The 22082-nt window shown below is 43.5% G+C and overlaps 2 protein-coding genes across 2 annotated transcripts in view; one reads left to right on the forward strand and one right to left on the reverse strand.

Annotated features, from left to right (window-relative positions):
* The window catches only part of LOC124615432 (peroxiredoxin-6-like), a 234719-nt gene that overhangs the window by 52641 nt on the left and 159996 nt on the right, over window positions 1-22082 (reverse strand). The gene's annotated exons all lie outside the window — the stretch shown is intronic.
* LOC124615434 (peroxiredoxin-6-like) lies at window positions 17110-20859 on the forward strand. The gene is made up of 4 exons (XM_047143320.1): window positions 17110-17263; window positions 19903-20059; window positions 20170-20387; window positions 20550-20859. Exons 1-4 carry the CDS (start codon window positions 17181-17183, stop codon window positions 20752-20754), a joined length of 663 nt encoding a protein of 220 aa, XP_046999276.1. The 5' UTR covers window positions 17110-17180; the 3' UTR covers window positions 20755-20859.

The raw sequence follows: 22082 nt of genomic DNA on the forward strand, positions 1-22082 counted from the left end.
ATGCGTTATTTGCAACATAAATTGTTGACAGGCGAAATCAGCAAGCACCTAAAGGGGACTAAACGCCATCAGAAACTTTGCAAAGTAACGAAAAATATATACTGTATAATCATATTATTCTATTTGAAAGTTTCCTCCTTTGCTTCGTTTCTTATCACATTATAATAAAAAATTAGAAAATAGAATTTCTTGGTGATCTGGGCGGCCATCAACTGCCTAAGTTTCACTGTTTTTTATTTTAATTTATTATACTGTATTATAGTTATAATCTAGTATTATAGTTATTACATAGTACTATAGTAATTTTTAGTTAAGTTTTTCAGATTTGATTGTTTAAAATGTTTATTATAATAAACAAACTCATATTATTAATAAAAGTCTATATTTTAATAGTTACAGTGCTGTATTGTTATTGTTAATAACATTCGTTACAGAGCGTATTATTTGAACAGTATTTGAATAGTGTACAGCTTGCTGACTTTTTCTGCCAGGTGACCCTCGACGTAACCAAATGTGCCGTATAAAGACCGAAAGAACAGCAGCAGCTATCGTTACAGGTTCATGTAGTGAGAGCAAAAGCGTCATCGAGATGGTCAGCTAACTCCAATGGCAGACGCTGTAAGAGAGGCCTTGTGTTCCCGGTATGGTCTACCGTTAAGTTTCCGATAGCGAAGGTTCCCAGAGGAGTCAACCAATATATTGTTATTTCTTACGTATATTTCGCGAAAAGACCATGAAGATAAAATTATAAAGATTTCAGCCCACCTGGAGGCTTCCCAGCAATCGTTCTTCCCGCGAACCATACGCTATAGGAACAGGAAAACAGGGAAATGACGCTGGTACACAAAGTACACTCCGCCACACACCGTACGGTGGCTTGCGGGGTACAGATGTGGATGTAGATTTACATCGCTAATAACGAATAAAAAACTTTTAGCTAGATTGAAATAGTGTCCGAACGTTACATTTTACGAAACGTTTGAAAGTACGTGGGCTTCTCATGTCCCAGAATAGAAACCCTTTGGTAACAGGCTTTTGTCGACAGTAACAATGTATTAAAACAACTAGTAGTATAAAATATTTGCGTTGCCGGACTATTAGGATAGTGTCTTTCACTTTCTTTCTTGCTTTAGTCCCTGCTGTTTGCCACTCCTATTTGTGGTGTCATGAACCGTGTTAGATTTGTCCTTGGCAGGGCCGGCCGCGGTGGTCTAGCGGTTCTAGCCGCTCAGTCCGGAACCGCGCGACTGCTACGGTCGCAGGTTCGAATCCTGCTTCGGGCATGGATGTGTGTGATGTCCTTAGGTTAGTTAGGTTTAAGTAGTTCTAAGTTCTAGGGGACTGATGACCACAGATGTTAAGTCCCATAGTGCTCAGAGCCATTCGTTGGCAGGTGACTGTAGGCCTTTACGTCGCTGGCGGTCAGGACGCCAATCCATTCACATAGAAAAGAAACTAAAAAGTATATCATGTTAAACATATCTCGTATTTTTCTTGGATTCTTTGCAATTTTCGAGAAGTTTTCGTGTTTCTTTATTCTCTGTAATATGGTTCAGAAATGTGGAGATTGATATACGAATATGTAAAGATGCAAACACTGTGATTAAAATACTTTTGGGACAGGTCCGTCTCCCACGCCCCTCGCCTTGGGCCGGTGCCTGTCTCCAGGCTTGTTAGTAGCCGTTCTCGCACTCTGAGGGCGAAGCAGGTAAGATTGGCCACCACAGATACATACATAACGAGTAACTACACGGAAGAGCGGAAGACTGGAAAAACTGCCTAATATCGTGTGGGGCCCCCGCGAGCACGAAGAAGTGCCGCAACACGACGTGGCATGGACTCGACTAATGTCTGAAGCAGTGCCGGAGGGAATTATCACCTCGAATCCTGAAGTGCTTTCTATATATCCGTAAGAGTACGAGGGGGTGAAGACATTTTCTGAACAGCACGTTGCAAGGCATCACAGATATGTCAATAATGTTTATGTCTGGAGAGTTTGGTAGCCAGTGAAAATGTTTAAACTCAGCCACTCTGTAGTAATTCTGGACGTGTGGGGTGTCACATTGTCCTGCTGGGATTGCCCAAGCCCGTCGAATGCACAATGGACATGAGTCGATGCAGGTGATCAGACAGGATGCCTACGTGCGTGTCACCTGTCAGAGTCGTATCTAGACGTACAGGAGTCCCATATTACTCCAACTTCACACGCCCCGTACTATTACAAAGACTCCACCAGCTTGAACAGTCCCGTGCTTACATGCAGGGTCCATGGATTCATGAGATTGTCTCCATACCAGTACGCGCCCATCTACTCGATACAATTTGAAACGAGATTCGTCCAACCAGGCAACACGTTTCCAGTCATCAACAGTCTAATGTCGGTGTTGACGAGCCCAAGCGAGGCGTAAAGCTTTGTGCCGTGCAGTCAAGGATACACGAGTGTGCCTTCGGCTCCGAAATTCCATAACGACGATATTTCGTTGAATGGTTCGCACGTTGACACTCTTGAAAGGCTCGGTATTAAAATCTGCAGCAATTTGCGGTGTGGTTGCACTTCTGTCACATTAAACGATTCTCTCCAGTCGTCATTGATCCCATTGCTGCAGGATCTTTTGACGGAGGCAGCGATGTCGGAGATTTGATGTTTTACCGGATTCCTGATATTCACGGTACACTCGTGAAATGGTCGTACGGGAAAATCCCCACTTCATCGCTACCTCGAAGACGCTGTGTCCCATCGCTCGTGCGCCGACTATAACACCACGATCAAGCTCACTTAAATCTTGATAATCTGCCATTATTGCAGCAGTAACAGATCTAACAATTGCGCCAGAAACTTGTTGTCTTATATAGGCGTTGCCGACCGTAGCACCGTATTCCGCCTGTTTACATATCTCTGTATTTGGATACACATGCCTATATCAGTTTTTTGGCGCTTCCGTGTGTGTCGAGGTGCAGTCTTCGCCAAGCTGTTGCGGACAGTTAATCCAATTTATTGACCTAGGCAGGTCATTTATAATGTTTACAGCTGCCGATTTAGAACAAATGGTTCAGATGGCTCTGAGCACTTCAAATGGCTCTGAGCACTATGGGACTTAACATCTGTGGTCATCAGTCCCCTAGAACTTAGAACTACTTAAACCTAACTAACCTAAGGACATCACACATATCCATGCCCGAGGCAGGATTCGAACCTGCGACCGTAGCAGTCGCGCGGTTCCGGTCTGAGTGCCTAGAACCGCTAGACCACCGCGGCCGGCGATTTAGAACACATTGTTTTTTTAAAAATAGTACTGTATACCTTTTCCTGCGGCATGACCTCAGCGACATAATATGAGTGGAACTTGATTAACTTGATAACAGCGCCGCAAACAGCTGTCCCGCATGCGGCAGCTCTACTGTACGAAATGAAAGCAGACACGAAGCTCAGGTACAGTTTGCCTATTTATTATTATCAATGCCTCATCAACTGCTCAAATCGTTGGTCAGGAGCACTGATACACTTTATAAAGCAATTCAGGACAGACGGTACTGCAATTTCACCTCGACTTATTGCAGCACAGACCAGATATTTTTGTTTTTTGCCTACAATAGGAATCAACGAAAGGGAATGGAAGTCAACGTTACCATAAAATGAGGGCGTATTCACACTAGATGGTGGGATATAATTCTACTGAACTCACCACTCTTTTTATAAGACTGCGGTCGACTGCGACCACTGGAATCATATCGAATCGATTGCTTCAGATGAACACTAGGCTTGTAAAGCCCGGCATGGGGTAATAACCTCCACAGAGATTTTTGATTGGCTGCCATCGGTATAGGAGTTAGCCACCAGATGGCAGGTTTGTCTTATTGTAACTTTTTGTCCCAAGAAAGTTCGTCGTGACAGGGCGCTCCTGGGGTGAGAAAATGAGGTAAATCTGTTTTTTACTACTTACACTTATTCTTCCTGATGTTTTACATGAACATTGTATAATGTGGGGTTTGAAAAGAAGAATCAACGAATTACTCGTTGATGATACTGCATTTAAACTTCACTTCCGCGTGGACACAATTGTTCCTGTTGGTCATCAAAATCGTCATGTCGCATTTGTCGGAAAATGGTGAAACTGGCAAATCTCCACAGGTGTTCTGGGGTAAATCCCCGAAGCTCCAGGAAAGTCTCTATAATTCTTCAAAGATAATCCCTGCAAAAAAATGACATTCAACAGACACTGCGTGAGATTATCTGATCTGAAGATACAATTCCGCTGTCTAAAATAAAGATTTAGAGGAAACTTTCTGGCAAAAATTTGAATGTGTGCTTTTGATGTCGACACGCAATAAAGAACGAATATAAGAATGATGAATGGGAGAAGGAAACGTTGCTGCTGAGAAGGAAATACGCGCAAAGAATGAAAAAAGCGTGCTTTAGAAACAAAATCACGTTATACATAAATGTCAAAAAAAGAGAAGAAAACAGATCAAGCAGCCAGCTGATTATTCTTCAGAGTGAGATTCAGACTTCTCACATCATGACAGACGTAGATGCGGATCCACTATTTAGCGAAGAAGTATATGAATAGGAATAGGAAGAAGAAATTTTCAAGGGAGAATCAGATGACATAACCGTATTTACTAGGTACCTAGATACACTGAACTCTTTCAGGTTACTCTACTATTCCTGCTTTCGTGGAGAAAGAAGTACTACTTTTGCACAAATTGTTTTAAGCATTATTTTCTGATTTACGAGATATTTCAGTTCAGTATCGGCCTCAAGACAACTATATTATTACAAAGGGTTACTTCAAGTGTTTTTATTATGCGGTCACTAAGACCTGCACTGTGGGGCTTCACCCCATTTTGTGAGATAAAAACATACAATTTTTGTTTTAGCTAAATTGTAAATTTCTTTGTAGTTAATATTCAGACAGAGCTAGAATTTTGAATGGGTTATAGGTAACAATCTAACCTTTGATTGTGCTCATTGAGCACAATATTAGAAAAATTGAAAACTGCGGGGCTTTAACCGCATCTTCCCTACTTTGTAAACTATAACCTAAAAGTTTACGTAATAAAATTTGATTCTGATATAATGCTTACTGCATATCAAAGTAGAGCCACACAAAGGGAATGGTTAGGGGTGCAGATGCAGTAATGCTGCATCACCTTTCTCGGCAACGTCGTAGTGGAGATGGTTTGCCATTGCCTTCGTTCGTCCGTTTATGAATTGTCAAGTGTGTAACTGTGTAGATGACTTTGATGAGCGCTTGTGCACTATAGTGTACTTGTCGACTACGACATTACTGCACTTGGCCTCTCGTGGCCGTTATGGGAAACACACGATGACGTTACAGTAAACACATACAGAGTTGAGTAACGAAAACTAATCGCACTGTGAACCCTTTCAGGAGAGTTGTGGGTATGCTGTGAAATGGTTCACGACAGCCGACCGAAGCACCCTCACTCCTAAGTACAATAGTACTGTGGTCGACTAATATAGTGTTGTGTCTGTGTTGTTATGGATGAAGGGAAGAGAGAGACTGAAACCCGGTGCAGGCACATAGACTATAGTACAAAAGTGGTCGACAGTCGTAAGTCCCCATCCGGAAGGACCACCATCAGCAGTATCAAATGACTTCATTTCGTGGGACAATGCGATTAAGTTCGGAATTTAATCCATGACATTGGTGCAAACACTGATGATCAGGATCTTCACGCCACAAACCATCCTCTTCTTGCCGCCCAAATACTGGCTGCTGCTGAGCAAGTGTGCAACGAGACCAAACAGTGAAGGTCATCAGTCTCTTCTTCAGCACCCCCCCCCCCTCCTCCAGAACAGAAGCAGTGTACCTACTGTGTCTGCGTATAGAGTAAATACTATGTGCAACTGTGAAAAACTGCTCTAAATGTTTGCGTAGCGTGTGTCTGAGGCGGAACATGGGAACCAGCCTGGTATACAACTAGTGGGATGTGGGAAACCGCCTAAAAACAACATCGACACCGACCAGCACGCCAACCCCTGATCGTTGATCCGCCGGAAGGATTCAATCCAGGGCCGGCATAACCAATATACAGTGACGGAAAAAATCGAACCCCAAAAAATAATTAATGTTAAATACTGAAATTTCGGAAATACACTCCTGGAAATTGAAATAAGAACACCGTGAATTCATTGTCCCAGGAAGGGGAAACTTTATTGACACATTCCTGGGGTTAGATACATCACATGATCACACTGACAGAACCTCAGGCACATAGACACAGGCAACAGAGCATGCACAATGTCGGCACTAGTACAGTGTATATCCACCTTTCGCAGCAATGCAGGCTGCTATTCTCCTATGGAGACGATCGTAGAGATGCTGGATGTAGTCCTGTGGAACGGCTTGCCATGCCATTTCCACCTGGCGCCTCAGTTGGACCAGCGTTCGTGCTGGACGTGCAGACCGCGTGAGACGACGCTTCATCCAGTCCCAAACATGCTCAATGGGGGACAGATCCGGTGATCTTGCTGGCCAGGGTAGTTGACTTACACCCTCTAGAGCACGTTGGGTGGCACGGGATACATGCGGACGTGCATTGTCCTGTTGGAACAGCAAGTTCCCTTGCCGGTCTAGGAATGGTAGAACGATGGGTTCGATGACGGTTTGGATGTACCGTGCACTATTCAGTGTCCCCTCGACGATCACCAGTGGTGTACGGCCAGTGTAGGAGATCGCTCCCCACACCATGATGCCGGGTGTTGGCCCTGTGTGCCTCGGTCGTATGCAGTCCTGATTGTGGCGCTCACCTGCACGGCGCCAAACACGCATACGACCATCATTGGCACCAAGGCAGAAGCGACTCTCATCGCTGAAGACGACACGTCTCCATTCGTCCCTCCATTCACGCCTGTCGCGACACCACTGGAGGCGGGCTGCACGATGTTGGGGCGTGAGCGGAAGACGGCCTAACGGTGTGCGGGACCGTAGCCCAGCTTCATGGAGACGGTTGCGAATGGTCCTCGCCGATACCCCAGGAGCAACAGTGTCCCTAATTTGCTGGGAAGTGGCGGTGCGGTCCCCTACGGCACTCCGTAGGATCCTACGGTCTTGGCGTGCATCCGTGCGTCGCTGCGGTCCGGTCCCAGGTCGACGGGCACGTGCACCTTCCGCCGACCACTGGCGACAACATCGATGTACTGTGGAGACCTCACGCCCCACGTGTTGAGCAATTCGGCGGTACGTCCACCCGGCCTCCCGCATGCCCACTATACGCCCTCGCTCAAAGTCCGTCAACTGCACATACGGTTCACGTCCACGCTGTCGCGGCATGCTACCAGTGTTAAAGACTGCGATGGAGCTCCGTATGCCACGGCAAACTGGCTCACACTGACGGCGGCGGTGCACAAATGCTGCGCAGCTAGCGCCATTCGACGGCCAACACCGCGGTTCCTGGTGTGTCCGCTGTGCCATGCGTGTGATCATTGCTTGTACAGCCCTCTCGCAGTGTCCGGAGCAAGTATGGTGGGTCTGACACACCGGTGTCAATGTGTTCTTTTTTCCATTTCCAGGAGTGTACATTTGTCTAGGTAACATATTTAAGTGCTTGACATTGCAAGATCAGAGGCTAATGCAAGTGTGAGATAACCCACTGTAATTGTGAAATATTGGTACATTAATAAGCCGTGTGACCGCCAGAGTGTTGAATGCAAACGTTTGGTGAACACACGAGGATGGTAGATGTGTTAAAGGAAGCCCCGACTGGAGGAAGGAAAAATTAAGAGAGGACTGAAGTGTTTTTTTGGTGAACATTCGCATGTAAGAAGGACAATGGAAGATATTCGGAATATCTTAAGTGATGGTTAACATTTATGTGACATTGAAGTGGCTTCGTAGTTGAGGGACCCTCTAGCGTAATGGATGAGTGGGAAAAGTGTGAAGAAACTGTTAATATCAGACGCTAATGATCTTGTTTAGAGAAAGGGTGGCTATTGAATGAACAGTGTACTCGGCTAATTAAAATTGCATGTGAACATTCAAAGTAAAAACTAATTAAAACTATCCGATAAATTAGGAGGGTGTAGTATGAAGCGTTCCGTGAAGTGACTTTGGTAATAAAGGTGCATGTCCTGAAATAGATAAATTGAAACAGGCATGTACTCTTTATTATGACAATCTGACGTTTTTCGAGTAATGTGCCATGAAATCCTATCCAGTGACATCCTTCAGATTATTTAAGCCTTTTATTTCATATCTAGCATCATCCATGAGAAAAATTATGGATATAATAAATATAAACAAAATTTGTTTGTAAATAGTTGCTGACGGCCTCCATTTCCGCCGTTTGTAGCAAATAGGACAATATATATATATATATATATATATATATATATATATATATATATATATATATATATATATATATAGGTGCAGAGATCACGTAGCATCTCACTGCAACAACTCGTGACATCAGCAAGGTAATGGCTACTTCGAGGAGCAAATAATAACGAGTTCTTCATGTGTGAAGAATGAAACGTTGCAGAACTGAGAAAACAATGGTGTTAGTAATAGTAAGAGTTAGTATTTAAATTATAAAAAATCAGAGCTATAGGAAATATTTTCATGTAATGGGAAAGATTTTAAAGAGAGTTTATAATAGTGGAAATTATGGTAACTTTACTTATCCAATACATTTAGTCTGATATAGCGAGAACAAAAAACTGTCTCACTGGTGAAATTTCGTTGAACTATTATATAAATGCAGTTAAATGCATATTTGCTCTGATTAATTCTTGAAAGTGGATTACTTTTGCTTTGCTGTTTGGATTTGGCCCTACTGGTGGTGGTTTAATAAGTAAAAATCATTCACATGACATTAACTAAATACACAATAGTTTTGAATCTCCGTTTCTGTGTGCTTTTGCTACCTAAATTATCATGTGATAAACTCCTGCTACTAGTTTATTCAATGTTCTTGTGGTGTGTTTGAAAGCATGAATGCGATTATGATTGTGCGTAGTCTACGTCGTTTAAGGATAGCTTACTGAGGAAGCAGCTTATTCGAGTTTAACAGTCTACGCAGTTGACCAAAGGGTAGATATTAGTGGTTTTAGCGACAAGTAAAGATTCAGCAGCAGTGATGGTAGCAAAGACATAGTAACACAATGTGTGGAAGTTATAGCAGGAAGTAAGAGTGGGGAATTAATAAAATTATCGACTTCTTTCTTTGATGCAGCCATCGGTAAATAACATGTGTCTAGAGTGTTGAAACCAGTGTAGTCGCTAACAATACGAGATGGTCAGAAACAGTCTGAAAAATTGTTAGGGCGTTGCAGGGTAGGTTGCGCTGAGAAATAATTGTTAAGGAAAAATAATCGATGCATTGCTCCATTTCTGAGTTAATTAGAACTGAAGTCAGCAAATTAGGCTGTTGCGTGCGCAGATCCAAGCGGCCACTCCAGATACGATTAGCGTCAGTTGCTCTGATAGCGTGGGTCAGGGCTAGTCAATCTTTTGTACCCACCGCTCACTTTTGTATCTCTGTTATTATTAATTTTTTAGCTGCCCACCGGTGCCACAGTAATGGTGATTTATGAAGTCGGGAAGTGGCTTTACTTTACAAAATTTTTAAATCAGTGTTACAGCAAATTAAAGCAGACAGCAATGATTACTTACCAAATACTTTATGTCTAAATTTTATGGTAAAATAATGAAAGTGTTTTTAAACATCCCTACCTACAAGTATTACCGTACATCATGAGAGCTAGAACGTCCGCTAGTGGACGGTAGGGACCAGGTTGACTACCACTGACGTAGATGGTAGTGCATGAGTCTGTTCAGTGTCTGGGTCGGGTTCGATTCTTACTACCGTCCCATGTCCAATTTTTGAATCGCTCTCTTGTTTAGTTCAAGGAAATCAAACGAAGTATACGTTTGGCGACACCATCCCTGGCGGGCCACGTGAATTTGCGCGTGCAACGGCCTGATTGACCAACTTCAAACCTAATTAACTCGGAAACGGAGCAACGTATCGAATTTTTTTCTTAACAATTATTTCTCAGCACAACCTATCCTGCGACACACTTAAAAGCTCCTCAGACTGTTTCTGGCCCCCCTGTGTTTGTGATCAATGACTGAAAAAAATTGTATGGTGAAAAATAAAGGCTTCAATTTGATAGAGAAATCACATCGCTTTTCCGGCATCTATTAAGTCAGTTGCAGAATTTCCAGCCATGTATACTTGAATATAGAGAACTGAAATTAATGCTGTAATTACTTGTTCCTTTCCTCTCCGGCTAGCCAGATAGAAAAAGGGGAAACATGAGTTGGCGTGAAGCGTGCCTGTGAGCCGAATGATAACAGAGTCCATGATGGTGGCGGGAGTGGCTGCGCTGACGTAATGGCGTAGTCGGCCACAGCGGCCAAGGTTGCTGACGAGACAGACTGTCTTGTGTATCTCCGTCTCTCTCTAACGCCGGCAGTGACTTGCGGGATCCGAGGAACGTCCTCTTTCCTCTTACAGTCGCATCATTCACGCGGTACTCCATACACTGGACCCAATGCGCACCTTTAGTGAATTCTAGTTTGTTTACAAAAATTCATTAAAGCCACCCCATTTTCTCAGAATGCATGTAATCTATATATGAAATTAGTTTCTCAGTACCAAAAGTAGACAGTTTCAGATGCGTGTTCTCTTGCTGCAGTCTTCAGCCCGAAAATGGTTTTATGCAGTTCTCTGCACCAATCTATCCTGAGTGAACCTCTCCACGTCTGCATAATCAATGCAACCTACATCCATTTGAAGGTGCTTGATGTGTTCAAGCCTTGTTCTGCCTCCACAGCTCTTACCTCTCCACACTTCCTTCTACTATCAAACTGACAATTCCTTGACGTCTGAATCTCTTCTTTTAGTCATGCTACGACACAATTTTCCTTTTCCCCCTGTTCGATTTACTACCTCTCATTTGTTATTATATCTACCTATTTTTCAGCATTCCACTCACGCATCACATTTCAAAAGCATCTGTTTTCTTTTTGCCTGAGCAATTTACCATCCACGTTTCATTTTAGTACAAGGCTACACTTCTTACAAATAACTTCAGAAAACACTTCCCAACACTTAAATGTGTATTCGATTTTAGCATCTTCTCTTTTTGAGAAATGCTTTTACTTTCTAAAATGGTTCAAATGGCTCTGAGCACTATGGGACTTAACATCTGAGGTCATCAGTCCCCTAGAACTTAGAACTATTTAAACCTAATTAACCTAAGGACATCACACACATCCATGCCCGAGGCAGGATTCGGACCTGCTACCGTAGCAGTCGCGCGGTTCCGGACTGAAGCGCCTAGAACCGCTCGGTCACCGCGGCCGGCTTTTACTTTCTACCTGAGTTCTGTTCGCAGCTGTTATCACACTTAAACCATCACTCCTCTTACAAAAACCAGAATGCTTGTCAATTTCAATGGTTTTGTGTATTAAAGTCACTAAGTACACGTCTTTGTGGCATGCTGTGCTGTTACTGAAGTCAAAAGAAAGAGGTTTCTCTGCCTCGTGATGACTGGGTGTTGTGTGATGTCCTTAGGTTAGTTAGGTTTAAGTAGTTCTAAGTTATAGGGGAGTGATGACCATAGATGTTAAGTCCCATAGTGCTCAGAGCCATTTGAACCTTCAAAAGAAAAAGGGCCTGCTAGTCAGTTGTTATTATTATTCTCGTATTGACCCAATAGAACCGAGTGGGGTACACTCAATCAATGTCGCTCCTTTGTGTCCCAATTTGTTTCCCCCTTTCACAATGAAGTGTGTTTCTTTCATCAGATCACGTTGTTCCAGCCCGTTTTCTAATTTCCCTCTGACAAACTTTCCAATCGAATATTTTTGGTCTGAATATCAGTTATTGTGTGTAAAACCTTTGTATGATTTTCACTGAAATGATCTGAAACGATTCAGTGTGAAAGTTAAGAATACGGTATATGATTCTTTTGTAAGTAGGGCTACCTGGCTGCCGTTTACAGTTTATTAAATAGCAATATAAGGGCGAACATAATTAGCCTTTAATGTTACTCACGTAACTTGCACAAAGTTAGTATCTTTTTAACTATCGATGCCACCAAGGTTTATACAGCGTGTTACAAAAAGGTACGGCCAAACTTTCAGGAAACATTCCTCACACACGAAGAAAGAAAATATGTTATGTGGACATGTGTCCGGAAACGCTTACTGTCCATGTTAGAGCTCATTTTATTACTTCTCTTCAAATAACATTAATCATGGAATGGAAACACACAGCAACAGAACGTACCAGTGTGACTTCAAACACTTTGTTACAGGAAATGTTCAAAATGTCCTCCGTTAGCGAGGATACATGCATCCACCCTCCGTCGCATGGAATCCCTGATGCGCTGATGCAGCCCTGGAGAATGGCGTATTGTATCACAGCCGTCCACAATACGAGCACGAAGAGTCTCTACATTTGGCACCGGGGTTGCGTAGACAAGAGCTTTCAAATGCCACCATAAATGAAAGCCAAGAGGGTTGAGGTCAGGAGAGCGTGGAGGCCATGCAATTGGTCCGCCTCTACCAATCCATCGGTCACCGAATCTGTTGTTGAGAAGCGTACGAACACTTCGACTGAAATGTGCAGGAGCTCCATCGTACATGAACCACATGTTGTGTCGTACTTGTAAAGGCACATGTTCTAGCAGCACAGGTAGAGTATCCCGTATGAAATCATGATAACGTGCTCCATTGAGCGTAGGCGGAAGAACATGGGGCCCAATCAAGACATCACCAACAATGCCTGCCCAAACGTTCACAGAACATCTGTGTTGATGACGTGATTGCACAATTGCGTGCGGATTCTCGTCAGCCCACACATGTTGATTGTGAAAATTTACAATTTGATTACGTTGGAATGAAGCCACATCCGTAAAGAGAAATTTGCACTGAAAAGAGGATTGACACATTGTTGGATGAACCATTCGCAGAAGTGTACCCGTGGAGGCCAATCAGCTGCTGGTAGTGCCTGCACATGCTGTACATGGTACGGAAACAACTGGTTCTCCCGTAGCACTCTCCATACAGTGACGTGGTCAACGTTACCTTGTAGAGCAGCAACTTCTCTGACGCTGATATTAGGGTAATCGCCAACTGCACGAAGAATTGCCTCGTCCATTGCAGGTGTCCTCGTCGTTCTAGGTCTTCCCCAGTCGCGAGTCATAGGCTGGAATGTTCCGTGCTCCCTAAGACGCCGATCAATTGCTTTGAACGTCTTCCTGTCGGGACACCTTCGTTCTGGAAATCTGTCTCGATACAAACGTACCGCGCCACGGCTATTGCCCCGTGCTAATCCATACATCAAATGGGCATCTGCCAACTCCGCATTTGTTAACATTGCACTGACTGCAAAACCACGTTCGTGCTGAACACTAACCTGTTGATGCTACGTACTGATGTGCTTGATGTGTAGAGAAATGAGTCGCATGTCAACACAAGCACCGAAGTCAACATTACCTTCCTTCAATTGGGCCAACTGGCGGTGAATCGAGGAAGTACAGAACATACTGACGAAACAAAAATGGAAATTAAGCGTTTCCGGACACATGTCCACATAACATCTTTTCTTTATTTGTGTGTGAGGAATGTTTCCTGAAAGTTTGGCCGTACCTGTTCGTAACACCCTGTATAAAAATAATAGCGAATCCAGGTATTCTTCGCAATTGCTAAATTTGAATGGAACTTGGATATACGTCCTAATTTCGCCCTCCCCCTCTCTCTGTCCACCACCTGTGCCCATATCCTCCCCCCCACCCTCTATCTCTCACCATCTCCTCCATCCCCTCTCACTGTTCGTCTCCTCCTCCTCCTCCTCATGCTGTATATGCCCTTTCCTCGCCTCACCCTCTCCGTCCATCTATCTCTCACCTTCTCTGATCTTCAGCCTTCTTTATTCTTATTTCCAATGAAACCTTCATGGCAGTTGAACTCGCTTAACAATCGGTTGGTTTCATTGGTACGCGAGTTATGGGAGACCTTTCCCGCTGCTGGAGGAGAGTGGATAGAACCTTCAATGGTAATATTTTACATAATTTTAATCTGTCCTGTACTCGTAATCAAAACTTGTATTGTATTGATCTGTATGTGAACCGGGGACCTAGAAACGACGGAGAGGCTCCGTCCCGCCGCAGCCGCACGCAGTAGTCCACAACACCACGACGACTACTGCAGTCCACTTCACCCCTCCGCCGCCCCACACCGAACTCAGGGTTATTGTGCGGTTCGGCCCCCGGTGGACCCCCCAGGGAACGTCTCACACCACACGAGTGTAACCGCTACGTTTGCGTGGTAGAGTAATGGTGGTGTACGCGTACGTGGAGAACTTGTTTGCGCAGCAATCGCCGACATAGTGTAACTGAGGCGGAATAAGGGGAACCAGGCCGCATTCCCAAAGGCAGATGGAAAACCGCCTAAATACCATCCACAGACTGGCCGGCTCACCGGACCTCGACACAAGTCCGCCGGGCGGATTCGTGCCGGGGACCAGGCGCTCCTTCCCATTCCGGAAAGCCGTGCGTAGACCGCTCGGGTAACCGGGCGGGCTAATCAAAACTTACTGTCAGAAAGAGAACGGAGCCACACAGTTTCACAGCACAAGATTTTCTTTCTTGTAGCCGACTGAAATAGAAAATCTGAACACTATCGCTCAAAAAAATAAAATGGCCCCTGTCAGTTTGAACGCTAAATCGGTCGAGAAATTTTCGAGACCTTTGCTGACAACGTTTCCCCTTCATACAGTGCACATATATTTATACGTCACTTGTGTTTTAAAAAAATGTTACATATGTCTGTGCGAACGTTTATTAGAGTACTGTCTAAAATTATGAAATAAATAGCCTAAGTTCGCCCAAGTGTTTATTTCGTGTTGTTTAAAATTTTGATGTAAACTGGTCAAGAATTTTAGAGACAGTTTACGTGCCAACTGCCTCACCGCAGTGGCAACACTGGTACCCGTCAGATCACCGCATTTTAACACTGTCCGGCTTGGCTACCACTTGGATGGGTGACCTCCCGCGTGTTCCTACCGCTGTTCGTGAACGGGATATACTCTGCCCTTGTGAGGCCAATTGAGGAACTACCAAGCGGTTATAATTAAAATTTGCCTAGATTTCCAGAAGGCTTTTGATACCGTTCCTCACAAGCGACTATTAATCAAATTGCGTACATATGGAGTATCGTCTCAGTTGTGTGACTGGATTCGTGTTTTCTTCTCAAAGAGGTCACATTTTGTAGTGATAGACGGTAAATCATCGAGTAGAATAGAATTGATATCTGGCGTTTTGCGAGGTGGTGTCATAGGCCCTCTGCTGTTCCTGATTTACATAAATGATCTAGGTGATAATCTGAGCAGCCCCCTTAGATTGTTTGCAGATGACGCTGTAATTCACCGTCTAATAAAATCATCAGACGATCAGTTCCAGTTACAAAATGATCTAGAGAGAATTTCTGTATGGCGCGAAAAAAGGCAATTGACACTAAACAATGAAAAGTGCGAGGTCATCCACATGGGCACTAAAAGAAATCCGATAAAGTTTGGGTATACAATGAATCGCACAAATCTAAGGGCTGTCAATTCGACTAAATACCTAGGTATTACAATTACGAGCAGCTTAAATTGGAAAGACCACATAGATGATATTGTGAGGAAGGCGAAACAAAGACTGCGCTTTGTTGGCAGAACACTTAGAAGATGCGACAAACCTACTAAAGAGACAGCCTACATTACACTTACCGTCCTCTGCTGGAATATTGTTGCGCGGTATGGGATCCTTACCAGGTAGGATTGACGGAGGACATCGAAAAAGTGCAAAGAAGGGCAGCCCGTTTGGTGTTGTCGCGCAATAGGGGCGAGAGTGTCACTGATATGATACGTGAGTTGGGGTGGCAGTCACTGAAACAAAGGCGGTTTTCTTTACGGCGAGATCTGTTTACGAAAATTCAATCACCAACTTTCACTTCCGAATGCCAAAATATTTTGCTGAACCCACCTACGTAGGGAGAAATGATCATCATTATAAAATAAAACAAATCAGAGCTAGAGCGGTGTTCCTATTTCCCACGCGCCATTCGAGAGTGGAATGATAGAGAAGTAGTATGAAAATGGTTCGTGAAGCCCTCTCCCGGCCACTCAAGTGTGAATTGCAGAGTAACCATGTAGATGTAAATGTAGATGTAATACGTTGTAACAAGGAAACTAATTACCGTACCAGGACCAAAGTTGGTAGTATTAATGTAAAGAACACGGGTAAGAGAAACAACGCAGAGTCAATTCAACTGAAACACTTTTAATGTGCTGCTACGTTACGTCATACCATTACATACCGGTACCATTACTTCTACAGAAGGGACTCAATATGGTGCCCATCAGTGTCCAGAAGATCTGAAAGCGCTGGATTGCATTCTTCATAGCAGAACGAAGCATGTCCGTAGGTACGCTGGCTGCCTCTCATGATACGCTGCGATTCAGATCAGCACATGCGTGAATGTTCCCCTGGTAAATCCTGACCTTCAGGTAGCCCCACAGCCAGAGAGGTGCTGCTGGGTTTGTAACCGGTAGACTCGATCAATACATGAATATTACGGAAATAGTTCGTAAACTGAAATGGGAACCCCTAGAGAAGTCCTTCCCGCGAAACACTGTTGAGAAAGGTTGGAGAACCGGCATTTGCGACAGACTGCAGAACGATTCCACTGCCACAAATGTACGTCTCACGTAAGGACGCTAATACAAGATGAGAGTCGCGGCTCGAACGGAAGTGTACAGTTGTTTTCCCTTCGCCCCATTTGCGGGTGGAACAGGAAAGGGAATGACTTACACCATGCACCATATAGTGACACATAGACAATATATGTAAACGTAGATGTGGCGTAGAAGCAGGAACAAGCGCCCGTTGTTTTGCTTCCGCTGGAAAGCAGCAGTTGTCGGGTGGGAGTAAGGCAGGCCTTGCGTATCACAGCACGAATGACGCAGTGATTTCTGGCCGGCTAGCAGCACGGGTGAAGAGCGCCGCGCGCAGCGTTCTCGCAGTGACTGGCCGATAGCAGCACGAGTGTTGGGTGACAAAGCAGGGAGCGCGGCAGATACAAGCAGCGGCCGCAGCCTTCACAAGTCAGTCTGCACACCACCGACCAGCAGTACAGAGACACAGAGGCAGCAGCATGAAGCTCGAGAGCATCGTACCCAACTTCAAGGCGCCCTCCACGCAGGGGCCACTGGACTTCTACAAGTGGAAAGGCGACTCGTGAGTACTCCACCTGCAAATACATTTCTGTTTGTTTCACCTTTCTACGGAATAACGCTATTTTTGTTTCCCACGACGTCATGCGTCTATAAAACAATTAGTAAAACAATTATCTGCAGTAACTAGTTTCTGTTCCTGTGTGTTCCACTTCGTAAAAGTAAATGAGTTTTCAATCTTTTCAAACTAATTCCCTAATGTTGTTTTCGTGGTCTTCGAAACGGAAATAGGTTCCTCTCCACGCTAATACAATCTTTTTGTTTCTGTAAAACTACTGCAACACTTGAATCCCAGTCTTCACCTAAAATTTTTATCCCTCACCCAGTCCTCTGTTACTAAGTCAAAAACTGTGTTATGCTTAATGTTCTCATTTGTCAACCTACGCCTTCTTTTAATCAAGTTGTGCCTCTATTTAGTATCTCTTCATTAGTATTCCGATCTACTCATTCAACTTTCATTGTTATTCTGTTCCACCACAGCTTATATTTACTTCTTGTCTGTACTGTTAATCGCTCGTACTTCTGTTCTATATAAGCCTAAATTCAGCTCATTTGCTTTCAGAAGCAATTTATATTAAATGTTACAAAGTCCTCTTTTTCAGAAAAGGTTTTCTTGCTACTGTCAACCAATGCTATACATCCTCTTCACTTCTGCCATTGTCAATTACTGTCGTGGGCAAACAACAAAACTCTTCTACCTTTCTATCTCTCTACTCGTAAGCTAATTCCCCCAGAACCACCTGCTTTAATAATACTAATCTTTTGTTGCTATAATCTATATTTTTTCGGAAGTGTGGCAACTACATTTTCCTTTATTTTCTTTCTTTGTTCGTGTAAATGTGTACCTCTGAATTCAATACCCTTGCTAATGTGAAGATTTCGTTTGTCGTCTTACTACCGAAATCTCTCTTTCAAAAAGCTATGCTCCCAAGAACTATCTTCGTCAGCTAGTCATGTCTCCCAAAGTGCAAACATTTTTAGCCTCCGCTGACTGTTTTTCCATCTGTCGTCTTCTCCATGTTCTGTTTGCCACACTCATAACTTGTACTTCCGCCTCCTCACATACTACGTGGCATAATTTGTAATTAAATTTTTTTCATAGGGTCGAATTGCAATGGCAAAATATAATTTCACTATTAAAGCTCCTGAAACAAGTTTATCTAGCACTAGTAGTTACCGTAATTGCCTCTAGGTCCAAATGGCTCTGAGCACCATGCGACTTAACTTCCGAGGTCATCAGTCGCCTAGAACTTAGAACTAATTAAACCTAACTAGCCTAAGGACATCACACACATCCATGCCCGAGGCAGGATTCGAACTTGCGACCGTATTGCCTCTAGGAAATGGTATTTCTACCACTAGTTCCTACAGAGAATCTACCAGAAGCGCCACCATTCTATGAGCTCATACTAGACCATAGCACAATAATCGATGTTTCTGTCCGTCGCATTAAATTTCGTGTACTATACCTGCCGCGTCATAACTAAAGAGAAAAATCAAAAAGTCAATTTTTTTGACCACTCACTAAGATTAACAGTGACGTAATTTGCTAATATGAATCGTACTGTTATTTTTACGGGCATTAAACTTTTACGCTGATTTCGCTTGCTAATTATAAAACCCATAATACTGTCCTCAGCCACACTGATTTTGCACAAATAAAAACGAATCACATATTTTATTTAATTGTAATGTTTTCTAGGTGGTTTCAGTAAATCTAAATCTGAACTATTATAATGTATGAAACTCCAGCGTACGTGTGGAGGATTTATAAACTTTAAAAGTCGACTATCAGTAGCTTTCCAGTAATTATTAATGTAGTTAAGAGAACATTCCCCGTTAGTTTCAGTAGTATAATTAGTGCTAATAAATGGACAGTCCTCTAAGTTTAATACTACGAAATCAGTGAAATTCCTCCTGCCTTGTAGAGTAGTTGAAGATTTGATCTTATATCAGGAATACACGTTTTTGCCCTGGATATCCAGGTCATTGTAAAATGGAGTATAATTTATAGGAGCCCTTTTCCTACAAGTCACACAGCGTGGCCACATTATCTTCCTTGCTCAGTCATAACTTTCTGAAGCAGCTATATTTATGGGAAAATCTATATCGTTCACAAACATCCATAACCCACTTCTCGCATATGTTACTCTAAACCAATGCTGAATAATTCGTCTCACAAATAATCATTCGTGAATGCATCTTTCAAGGAGAACTAATTGCTTTTAAGCTGTTACAATGTTTATAATGAGTTTCTAGAGGATAAGTGCTTTTTATTTTTTGTTGCCAAATCTTGTGTAATGGAAATGGGAATAAGATTAAACAAAATGAATAGGAATATTATAACTACTTGATGCAGTACCTAGTAACATCTGTACAACATTTTCCTACAATTACATTTAAAAAATAACGATTAATAGGCAATGGTGCCCATTTGTTTTTCGAACAAAATCTACAAAACTTAAGCGATCAAGTTTCTGATTATATAGTAGAAAAAAAGAACACCCCGAAAAATAACTTCTGTTTATGTTATCAAATAACAATTAGGTATTCAGTCACATGAACAATTTCAAATTGACAATAGAACTGTGGATTAGAATGGTACACAAGTTTAACCTGTATATTTGCACCTTTGCTCCACAGGTGGTGTGTTCTCTTTTCGCATCCAGCCGACTTCACGCCAGTGTGTACCACAGAGCTGGGCCGCATCGCCGTCCACAACCCGGAGTTCCAGAAGCGAGGAGTCAAGCTGCTGGCGCTCTCTTGTGACAAGCTCAAGGACCACGTCGACTGGGTCAACGTGAGTGTTCCCACTACTGGCTAACTCTGACTGAATTGAGAGCGAGATGAGATCCATAACACCTCCATATCACACCAGAGTTCACCAAATCACCCCTGTGTTGTCCACAGGACATCAAGTCGTACTGCAAGGACATTCCCGGCGACTTCCCGTACCCCATCGTGTCCGACGAGACGCGCGAGCTGGCCGTCAAGCTGGACATGATCGACGAGCGCGACAAGGACAACGTGGAGAAGGCGATGACGGTGAGGGCCATGTACGTCATCGGGCCGGACAACCGGCTGCGCCTCTCCATGGTGTACCCCGCGTCCTGCGGCCGGAACGTCGAGTGAGTGCCGCTATTTACTTACTAACATAACCTACATGCATTACAGGGTACACGAAGCTTTATAATCAACAATATGAATCCACACACACACACACATACACTGTATAATGTGCACTACACTATGTACTCGGCTGATGAGACGCGTGTCTGCTGGTGTTGCAGTGAGCTGCTGCGCGTTATCGACTCCCTGCAGCTGACGGACCGGCTGAAGGTGGTGGCTACTCCCGCCAACTGGACGCCCGGCACCAAGGTGATGATCCTGCCGCACGTGCCCGACCAAGACCTGCCCAAACTCTTCCCTGGAGGCGTCGAGCGCGTCTCCATGCCCTCCGGCAACAACTACGTGCGCACCACCACCGACTACTGAGATACTACAGCTATCTCTCAACTCATTTGTACATAGCTTCAGATCAATCTTGTAAATCATTTATATTTTTAAAACCAAATAAACTATCTTGTACCGTGACTGTAATCATGAGTTGTTTATCACGAGTTCGTCTGGTTACATCTGGAAAGAATTAACGCTGTTCATTTGCAGGTACCATGAAGGCAATAATGCCTTCAAAAGACGGAAGCAGAAGAAATGCAAATGAGACTATGGTACAAAAATTTCTTGTGTTTTGGTGTTACAGTCAGGAACATCAAATTCACAAATTACATCCTACAGCTTCTGTTGAAGCAACTGGGAATTTTATACACAGACTCGTAGTACATTTATTGGCTCTGAGCGCTATGGGACTTAACTGCTGTGGTCATCAGTCCGCTAGAACTTAGAACTACTTAAACCTAACTAACCTAAGGACATCACACACATCTATGCCCGAGGCAGGATTCGAACCTGCGACCGTGGCGGTCACACGGTTCCAGACTGGAGCGCCTAGAACCGCACAGCCACTCCGGCCTACATTTATTCATTGACGAAATTTGCTGTTAAGAATAGCGTACAATCCGGCCCAGTAACACTTGAAAAATAAAATACGAGAATTAGAAAATAGGTGCACTTCCCTGTTGTGAATCTAAATGTGGTACAGAAAATAGCATAATATACGGACATAGAACTCTTTAAGTATTTTCCCATGGAAATAAAATGTTTGAGAGACAACATAAATGATTTGATATGTAGGTTGAAGTTAGACTACTTCTACTTAACGTTAATAGGGTTAGTAGTCAGTTGGTAAAGCACATGCCCAGAAAAGGGGTCATCGGACTGAATCCCTGTCGAACCATGGACTTTTTTCAGTCTGTCTTTAAGCTAGCCTTTTTGTATCAATGATGTGAACATTGCATAGGAACAACCCGTCGATCAAATAACTTGAGAAACTGTGTGTCACCTTTCCCTAGTAGTATGACTTGGGTAAATTCGGGACACACAACTCGCTGAAATGGAGACCAATTGAAAGACGCTCCAGGCCGTTGAGCCACATGGAATTATTCTTCTCCTGAACAATTCATTTTACTCCTGATCTGATGTAATTACATTTTGCTGGAGATATACTGAGTCTCCACTTTATCTTTGATAACGATTACAACTGAAGTAACAATTAAAACTTGTGCCAAGGCCAGGACTTGAACCCGAATCTCCTGCTCATTAGGCACATGTGTTTCCAATACAGCACCCTGATATTCTCTCTAACAGGCCCATGCCCTCCCATACCAAACTTCAATTAATATCTCAACCCGTCTTGATTTTCCCTT

This window comes from Schistocerca americana, chromosome 5 (genome assembly GCF_021461395.2).
Source record: "Schistocerca americana isolate TAMUIC-IGC-003095 chromosome 5, iqSchAmer2.1, whole genome shotgun sequence".
NCBI lineage: Eukaryota > Metazoa > Arthropoda > Insecta > Orthoptera > Acrididae > Schistocerca > Schistocerca americana.